General features: G+C 32.9%; 1 protein-coding gene across 1 annotated transcript in view; it reads left to right on the top strand.

Annotated features, from left to right (window-relative positions):
• The first annotated feature begins 5,633 nt into the window (after window positions 1-5,633).
• Window positions 5,634-10,192, top strand: part of LOC145012827 (GDSL esterase/lipase At1g28580-like) — a 43,226-nt gene continuing 38,667 nt past the window's right edge. The window contains exons 1-4 of the mRNA XM_078971628.1: window positions 5,634-5,955; window positions 6,440-6,667; window positions 6,847-6,995; window positions 7,123-7,399. Coding sequence (XP_078827754.1) covers window positions 5,694-5,955; window positions 6,440-6,667; window positions 6,847-6,995; window positions 7,123-7,399 — 916 coding nt within the window. The 5' untranslated portion in view covers window positions 5,634-5,693. The remainder of the gene's footprint in view (window positions 5,956-6,439; window positions 6,668-6,846; window positions 6,996-7,122; window positions 7,400-10,192) is intronic.

Raw genomic sequence — 10,192 nt, 5'->3', positions numbered from 1 at the left:
TTAACCTAGACTATTACATTGCTAAAAATGGCAAGCACAGAAACACGGGCGTTACAGCTTGGTGGTTGTTGTTGTTGTGACGATTGTTGTTGGAGTTGTTGTAGTTGTTGGAATTGTTGAAATTGTTGGTATTGTTGTTGCACTTGTTGTTGGAAAGCCGGAAAATGTTGATATTGTTGTTGGAAAAGTGGTGATTGTTGGATAGGGGAACCACTTTGAAGTAGATTGATAAAACCGCATTGAGGTGACTCCATAGTCGGGAATTGGCGAAGTGTCGTATCTAACGCAAAAGCGTTATCGGGTTTGCGATTTCTGTAGTTTGGAGGGGGTTTTTTGGTTGGGATCCATGGTTTTTGGTTGTGAAGATGTTGTGTGTAGTTTGTGTATAAAGAAAGAAACGAATGGTGTAAAAATTAAGAAGTTAAGGTGTTGTATTTATAGGTAAATAAAGTGGGTAATTTTTTTTTAACCAAATTAGCCGTTCAACGGCTAGCAGCAACGGTCAAAATGGGGATTCGATTTGATTGGGCATTTACATCCGTTGTGTGGAACACGAATGACCACGAGCACGAGCTACCACGAACCACCGTGGCAGTATGCACGACCGTGGTTCGTGGCCACCTCAACCACGAAGTGCCTCGTGGTTAGTATACCATACGGCCTTATGAATAATGGACAAAATTTCTGAGGATAAATATAGTTATCTCGAAAATACCACGTAAAGAAAATTAGATTTGAGTGAGAGGTATAACTAGTGTTCTAAATAATGTAAGATGTGACTTGGCGGCAATATCAGGCCTTAAGATTTTCCGACCCTTGGCAAGTCACGATGTTTGTAAGGCGTGACTTACGGCGGTAATTTTCTATATAATTAATATTTTTATATGTATTTTCAACTATAATTCAATTTTATACACATATATGAGTTAAGGCGGTGTTTTGACAAATTTTAACGACAGGTGCAAGCCTTGGAGACATAGCGGAGCTATGACCAGTTTTTTAGAACCTTGGTTGTAACTAGGAAAATTCTCATGGACAATTTATGTAACTTGAGAAACAACTTGATTCCAAATACGACTGTGCATCTTCCTACTGAATCGATTTTATAACCACAGGTTGCCAAACATATTCCTTTTTTCTTTCATCGCTCCTCTGATACAAGTATAACAGAAATATCGATCGACTGCTATGATAGGTACCTTTGCAATCATACAACAAAAAGGGTCGTGAGTTCTCCGATTAAACTTCTGGTCATTTGCATGAGTGATTAAGTGTAAGAACAGTGCCGACCCAATACCCATGCGAGTGGGGCAAAGGCCCAGGGCAGCAGGCATAATAGGGGCATAAGTTTAATCGAATTGCAGTACATATATCATTTAGGCCCAAAATAGTTTACAACCTTGATTTATGGCTTAGCGTGAACGCGAAAAGATTGAAGAGGTGGCTACTCCTTTCGTGAATCGACACCTAAGGCAACGAAACATCAAGTAGTACCCTGTAGAAGACGAGGATGAAGAGTCGACTGTCTACACTTCTGTCGACAAATTTCCACAGATTGGAGAAACCAATAAGCAAAGAACCGATTACCCCTAGATAAGTAGATAAAGCTCTTTAATCTTATTTCCAATTTCTCAGTCTCTCTTATAAGTCCATGCGATTTTTTGAATGAAGAAGACAAAAACGTATTTCTAATTTCTCAGTTATCTAATCTCTCTTTTTAAAACACTGTTGCATTTTTAGAATCAGTGATCTATTTCCCTAATTCTTAAGTTAGAGTTCAAAGTTTGCTTCACTAGGTGTTTTTTGTAGTTCTGATTGCCGAAAGTATGGAGTTCTTATATTCAATCTAAGTACTTGTTTTTCTGGTATTATGTTTAATCTGATATCTTATTTTTAGCTATTCAAGAAGTACAATTCCCAACCATTCAACACTTGAAGAGGTATAATTTACATCTATTCATTCATTGGGAGGTTATAATATTTGGGAGGTTATAATATTTAATGGTTGAGCATCAATGTATGAATTCATTTAATGGTTTTCGTGACAAGTTTTGGTGTTGAAAATGCAACAGTGTTTTAAAAAGAGTAAACACTAAAAATGGTCCATGTAGTCTATACATAGAAATGACTCTTGGTCCTGCAAGTTGACTATTTATTTTATTTGAGAAAAATGTTCCTTTTTAATATTAGGTTGTGTTTGAGTTGAGTTTGGGATAATTTGATTTTATTTTCTATTCAACAAAGAGGATATCAAATTTGACTTGGACTTGAATTTAAAGAGGATTTGATTTCAACTCAATTAAGTATGTTTTTTTGGCTTTACAATTGCATTAGAATCTTTAGTGTCATATATTTGAGGGATCTTAATGTTCGCAATTTAAATTCATCATTATGTTGCAACATGAAATTCATTAAGCGAGGATTCAAGTGAGCGGGGAGATGGCTTTAAAAGAAAATGTATGTTTTAATCATTAGTTGTGTTGAATATGAGATGTGTGTATATATATAATATAATTGTATTATTTCTTAATGTAGCTTGTTGTGTTAGATGTGGTTTGTAGAATTTTAGTAAACGCTACATTTTATTGTTTTTTTGTATTAACATATGTATTTTAAATAAAATTCTAGATATTTACTTTAGCAATTATTAATTAAAATGGTCTATATTTAAATATTTCATAGTATACATCATAAATATATCGACTTCACGGAGGTTTTACAGTAAAGTCATAGGGCATCCTTAAATACTTTCGCCTAAGGCATCAAATACCTTTGGACCGACCCTGTGTAAGAAGGATCCACGGATGATAATCATCAGGGAATAGCAACTTGTTGATTCGTATGAGGGAGGTATGAGGAAGAAAAGGTATCCCCATCATCGGTTAGTAACATTCATCAGTGGTTACGTACAAGAGAGAAAATGAAAACAACGTTGTCCTAGGTCTGCTTGTTATTCCCGTAATACCACCATAAAGAAAATATGAGAGAGAGAGCGAGAGAGAGTCAACAACAACAATGAGAGGCAGGTTGCTGCCAAGTTCTGGGGTGAGTTCGGTCAATTTGTTGAGAGAAGTTGCTACTTTTCCATATCAAACTGGTGATTTGAATGTTGAACAAACTCAAAAGAAAGGCGGATATAGTCCTTAACATATATGACAGAAGGAGGAAGAATGGGGGATACGTAAGACTCATTACTAGTACCAAGATGGTAGAATGTATACAACACCATAATACCAAAAGTCAGTACATGCATGTTTGTGATGAGTATGGTGTTGGGAAAAGATGTGTATATGGTGTGATTAAAATGAATGTAACATATTTGTTAATTTAAATTTATCGAATAGCCATTCTAAATAATAAATTATTGATAACTTTGAATTCAAAGGGTATCTTACTTTTATAAATTTATAACTTATATTATATACAATATTAATAAAAAATAAAAAATAATATTATATAAAAGTAGTAATGGTATATTAGTCTTTTTAGTTCTATCGGGGACCAGACATGCAACATAAATATATTATAGGGATACAATAGGACCGTCCGACCAAGTTAAAAAAATAAGTTAGAAACCTGTAATTTATCCGAAACCACAAGGGCCATTTGTTTAATTTACTCTTTAATTAGTTAGTATTTGATATTTTTCATGTATATAAATGGTATAGAAAAACTATCATTTTTACCTTACTGTTAGCATAATGTTTTATAGAAACGTATTTTACCTTACTGTTAGCATAATGTTTTATAGAAACATATTGTTTATGAGAGCAAGGGTTTATATGAGAAGCTAAAAGTTAATTAACTAAAATGATACAATCTAATCTAAGTGTTATGAGAACATCTCTAATAGTAAACCTATATCATAAATATAAAAATATTGACTACTTTATTTTTGTGGACCTGTAATTAAATTGTTTCTTTAATGGTTAAACTTTTTTATGATTTTTTTTTTATTTTTTATTTTTTATTTTACTATTTTATACTTATCTATCTAAAATATTATATAACTCCCTCATTTAACTAATCGCTTTCTAAACACATCATATTTTACTATAAACATTCCTTCACGTACAAACGATTTACATATTACTATAACTTATATTTATATATTGTATATTTGTTAATCTATAAATTTTAAATAAATAATAAATAAATCAAAGTAAATCAAAGGTAGAAAATGAAATAATTTTAAATAGATAGGGGTTAATTGTTCAAATCTTTAAATTATATTGCCCACTCAACATATATTGAGTGGTCAATAAAAATAACCAAATAAGTCATATACTCCAATGATGTTTAATTATTTTGATCACTTAAGCAAATAGTAATAACTTATAAAAAAAACTCACCATTAGAGACGCTCTTACATTAGCTTTTATTTGCTTATTAAATAAGTTGATTAAGCCTAAACTAATCTATTATATTTAGCATTTCGTCATGGATTAAAGGAGAATACAAGAGCAACAAGTAGAGTAATTTTACAGCAACCAAATGTGAGTAAGATTTTTTTGAACACACATTCCTAAAAGATTTTATTTTTGTGTCTACGTAGCATGTGTTATGATTTTTTTTTTTTATTAATTATATTATACGTTGCTATGATATGATTGATATTTTATGATCGTATATGTATTGATTACGCGATATGAAGTCACTATAAGTTTCTTATGAATTTAGTTGAATATATGTAGGAATTGATTACTTCTGTTAAGCACATGTTAAGATTCAGGAGTGGTTTTCATAATTTCCATGAGCTTGATTTTTTTACTAGCATTAAGCTATTTCAATTTAGGACAAAAGATTCAGAAAATCAATATTAAAATGGTGATGATGGCATCTGTATATATGTTCATCACTGGTGGTTGTTGGAAAAGATACACAAAGGTAAACAGAGAGTTAGAGGGGGTTATTAATCTTATAGGGAGTAGTGAAGAAGGTGATTGGGTTCCTTTAATATTTTAATTTCAAAAAACATTAAAAAATTGATTAAAGAAGAAATTTCAATTAAAAGTGCCCTAAACCCTTGACACTTAATTTCAATTTCAATTTGAATAAATATTTTATCAACAAACATTATCAGTGATGGTTCTCGGACAACATAGACAGGGAGGAGGAGGAGGGGGCTATTAAAATATTGATTAAAGAGGGTGTTTAGGTCTTTTTTAATATTTTAATTTCAAAAAACATTAAAAATATTGATTAAAGAGGAAGTTTAAATTTGAAGGGCCCTTAACCCTTGACACTTAATTTCAACTTCAATAAGAACCTCGTACACAACAAAACATTATCAAAATGAAGAAATTTGCAAGTTTAAAACTTTTTTTGCGGTATAGTCAAATAAACTATTCATACCATTTTTGCTCTTTACTTTTTGAATATTGGCCCTAATAGACATGAGAAGAAACAACGTTGCTAGAGAAAGGTGGAAAAAAGAACATTTTTTGTACATTTTACCAATAAAATGATTAGCATGTTAAAATCCAAGAAACCATATATGTTTTGCTAATTAAATGAAAAACATGTTAAAATGCCAAAATTTTAATCGAATAACATGCTATTCATCTTTTCATTATATTTATACACATAAGTCATTTGTTTATATAATTGGAACTCCATGCTATAACTTCGACACAAAATTTTGTTACCTTCTTTCTTCACAAACCACATATATACATTTGGAGCTTCTTCTAATGGAGTTTTCTACATGTTGTTGGTCCATTACAATCTTCATAATGATTTTGCAGGTGTTATGGAATACTAGCATGCATGTGAATGGATGCTATACGACCATCTTCAGCTTTGGCGACTCCCTGGCCGACACTGGAAACATTAAACAAATCGCCTCCATATCCCACACAGACGTTGAGGCTCTACGGTGGCCTTACGGTGAAACCTTCTTTCATCAACCCACGGGTCGTGCCTCCAATGGTCGCCTCTTAATCGATTTCCTAGGTAACTCCTCTATGTGTTTGAAGCTAATAACTATCAAATGTGGCTAGTAATGGTTGAGCCCTAGCTTGAACAACTTATATTTTACAATAAACAACTAGATTTGATTGAACATGTATATAATTGGTTTATCCCATATTAGACTCGACTCATAGTAATTTTGTTTGATTGAAGATTCAATTTTACTTATGTTTTAAGGTATGTCTATATGATAAATCAGATTGTAGTTGTCAGTACCATTGCATATATACATGAAATTTCATGCATGTGTTGACAAATACCTAAAGCATTTCATCGACCACGTTCCTCATACCAGTACCATTTCATATATACTTTTTGTTTCCGTGATTATCATAATTTGATATTGATTTCTTTGTATCAACCCTTGTAGTGGATTTAGATATCTGACATCTTGTAAATACTATCTAATAAACTATCTAGGTCATGTTCTAGGGGAATAAATTTTGATATTTTGTTCTTCCTGAAGCTGAAAGTCTTGGGTTGCCATTGATACCACCGTTTCTACATGACAAAGAGGATGACAAAGTGGTGGAATTTGGACAAGGAGTTAATTACGCGGTGGTGGCTGCAACAGCATTGGATACATCATTTCATGAAGCAAGAGGGGTTGTTAATGCGGTGGCAAATGTTTCTTTAGGAGTTCAATTGACATGGTTTAAACAATCATTGCCTTTTATTTGCAGCAATGCCTCAGGTAATCAAGCATACATATGTGCTTCTAATGTATACACTTTTGCTAAGCATATGTGTATATAATATTTGTTATATATTAGGATTATAATTTTCTAAAAGGTCATAAGATTCATGTTTATAATTTTGAGATTCAGTTAACAGTGTACAATGAGTACTTGTGTTGATTATAATTGTTGGCAGATTGTAGAAACTTAATTGGGCGTTCTTTGATCCTAATGGGAGAGATTGGTGGAACCGATTACAATAATCCAATAGTTTATAATAAACCAATCGATGAGCTCAATTCATACGTTCCACTTGTTATTGATACCATCATCTCAGCAATTAATGTAACTACTCAAATCATTCAAACTATATTTTGAATTTTCACTACCAACAACTTACCATGCATTCACAAATTTCTTTTTCTATTTTATGATTTTATCATGGGGTTGACTCTAATAGTTTTAAATACAGGAACTAATTAATCTGGGGGCTCAAACATTGGTTGTTCCAGGAACCTTTCCAATTGGGTGTTCTGGTATGATTCTAACAAGCCATTTTTTTGAAAAAGAAGAAGAGTATGATAACAGAACCGGTTGCCTCATCAAGTTCAATGCACTTGCTGAATACCATAATGAACTGTTGCAAACCAAAGTAAACCACCTTCAGGAGCTTCATCCGAATGTCATCATCATCTATGCTGACTACTACAATGCTGCCATGCAGATTATCCGTTCTCCCGATAAATTTGGTACTTTTTTTTCTTGAACAGTCAGATTTATATTAAAAGGAAAACGAAATCATAACAAAAAGAAAAATTACAAAGCCACACAACCTACGAAGTTAAAGTGTCTAATAGGAATATAAATACACCACTGATAGGCTAACATATCATTCACGTATGACCACATAATCCAATACTATGCAAACCCCAAACCTTTTCTTGTTGCAAGAATCTAGTTTATAAGAAGATCAGGGTATAAAATTACTTTGATCAATGAGAGTTGTGAAACACTTTCAGATTAAAGCATTTTGAAGGTACACTCGAAACTCTCTAGTCGGATGAAACTCATTGTTAAGAAGATGTTATGAAAATCTATACCTAATATGATTTTGAAATTAATCGTATAACAGGAAATAATGCCCTGCCTTAAAACTTCCAAACAACAATTTTTTGTCTTAAACGGTCATATACTAACTTAAAAAACCGGTCTGAAAATGGATCACAAATCCAGCTGTATTTAAAAACATAAGGATTTTTGAGGCATTTTTTTATATAGCAACATAACTCATATAAAAATTTCAACTCGACCCCAGATAGAGGCTTTTCCCCTTGGACCCTGCCAGATTTATATTCAAAGGAAAACCAACCCAGAAAAACAATGAAAATTACAAAGCCACACCACTTGCAAAGTTAAACAGTCCAATAGGAATACAAGTATGCAAACCCCAAACCTTTTCATGTTGCCAAAATGGAGTCTCCCCGATGTTTCGTGCATCATAATGCCCAGTCTAGTGACTGACATACCCATGATAATCCAAATAGCTCACAATCAGATATTTTTGAGTGTTAAAATGATGCTCGATAAAGAAACTTTTTTTTGGACCTTGAAAAACCATCAAGTAGTATCTGAAATGTGATCACACCATTTTATCACATAGAGACTTAACAGATGATAACAACCAAAGATCAATTTGAGACTCTACTACAGTAAGCCATGGAGTATATTTAGCCAATCTTGTTCACGTAAAGGAATATACACAACACCAAGTTTTCCCAATTTCCAAAATCTTCCAAACACAAACAAAATAACTTTTTAACATGAAAAGTATATCAATCACACCAACACCCTTTGATCTCACAATTAAGATTGCACCCCAAAACATAAACACATTATATGAATTCCAATGTATCCAATCCACCACGACCCATGTTCCAAATAATGAATGTGCATTCTATGATTACTTGTTGAAATATCTTCATATAAAGATTTTCTAACAAATAGAAGAGTACAGCAAACTCGATGCATCAAGAAACGATAACACGAAGAATCAATTCTTTTACATTCCTAAATAAATGAAGTATTCTTTACTCTTAAATTGATAACCACTTACAGTTGTTGAGACGTTGAAAATATAATCGAACGAATCCACATTACCTGGAAGGAAATTAAACCCAACAACTTGACACCTCTACCCACATATGCGAAGCCTGATATTGTCTCTCCAAAAGAGCTCTTGTGTATAGAATAGGGACTCTAACATATATGGCCACTTTAATTACCGTGTTGTACCGATGTGGGATATACTAACACTCCCCCTAAGAGTCGTAGGCTTGATAAGGATAGAAAGGGACGTGTTAGGCCAAGGGGGTGCTGATCAACAACTTTGATACCATGTAAATATATGTGAAGCCTAATATTGTCTCTCCAATAGAGCTCTTATGAAGAGATTGGGGACTCCAACATATATAGTAACTTTTGTTACCATGTTGCACCGATGTCGGTTACACTAACACTTTGGCACCAAAATTCTTACTAGTGCATGCTCCTTTCTTTCTTCTTCATTCTTACACAAAGGGCAACTATGATCATCAAGTTGTATGCCAATTTAAAGTTGACAATAGTAGGAAGTTGTTTTTTAAGAGTTCTCTAGATAAAGATATTAATTTTTAAGTAAATTACACGAATGGTCCTTATGGTTTAGGGTAATTTACACATTTGGTCCCTAACTTATTTTGTTAACTCAGAAGGTCCCTACTGTTTGTTTTTGTTACACACTTGGTCCCTACTGTTTGTTTTTGTTACACGTTTGATCCCTATCTTAGCTAAAAAGACTTTTATTTAAATAGGTAAAAATGGTGGGATAGGTAAGGTAAGGTGAAGAGTGTGAGATTAGGGGTGTGTTTATTTAAATAAATCAAAAAATCAATGGCAACATAGGCTTTTTAGGTAAGTTAGGGACCAAGAGCGTAACAAAACCAAAAAGTAGGGACATTCCGAGTTAAAAAAATAAATTAGGGACTAAACATATAAATTACCGTAAACCATAGGGACTATTCGTGTAATTTACTCTTAATTTTTCTATGGATCATGTTATTCCACTTCCACTTTGCACAACACCCATGAAAAAGCATGTCATTTCATATGCCGTAACGATCCAACCATGAATCTTTTTGAAGGATCAAAAGATTATTTTCCGCAATAGGTGTCTATAGATAGCCTTGCGTTTATGCAAATGTCAGTTATATTATCAAATTCCTCACTAGTCCTTCCAGCCACCTTTTCTTGAACCCCATCCCATGAGGATTCTACCCTTTCACTATTATTTTAATCTTTGGCTCAACTGACAATCTCTATTAGCTTCAATTGCCAAGACTCTTGGAAACAAGTTTGCAAAAGTTGGTTTATCACACAATGTTCTTAGTGGGTAATATAGTGCACGACTTGTAATTGTGTTCACATCCCTTGCATAAATAGCCCAACAATATGTTTGTATTTTGTTACATATTTCTCTTGTAATCCCTAATATCAGCAATGAGAGT

Source organism: Lactuca saligna, chromosome 8 (assembly GCF_052625555.1).
Source record: "Lactuca saligna cultivar CGN05327 chromosome 8, ASM5262555v1, whole genome shotgun sequence".
Taxonomy (NCBI): domain Eukaryota; kingdom Viridiplantae; phylum Streptophyta; class Magnoliopsida; order Asterales; family Asteraceae; genus Lactuca; species Lactuca saligna.
The sequence above is the reverse complement of the archived record's forward strand: the minus strand, read 5'-3'. Positions and strand labels throughout refer to the sequence as shown.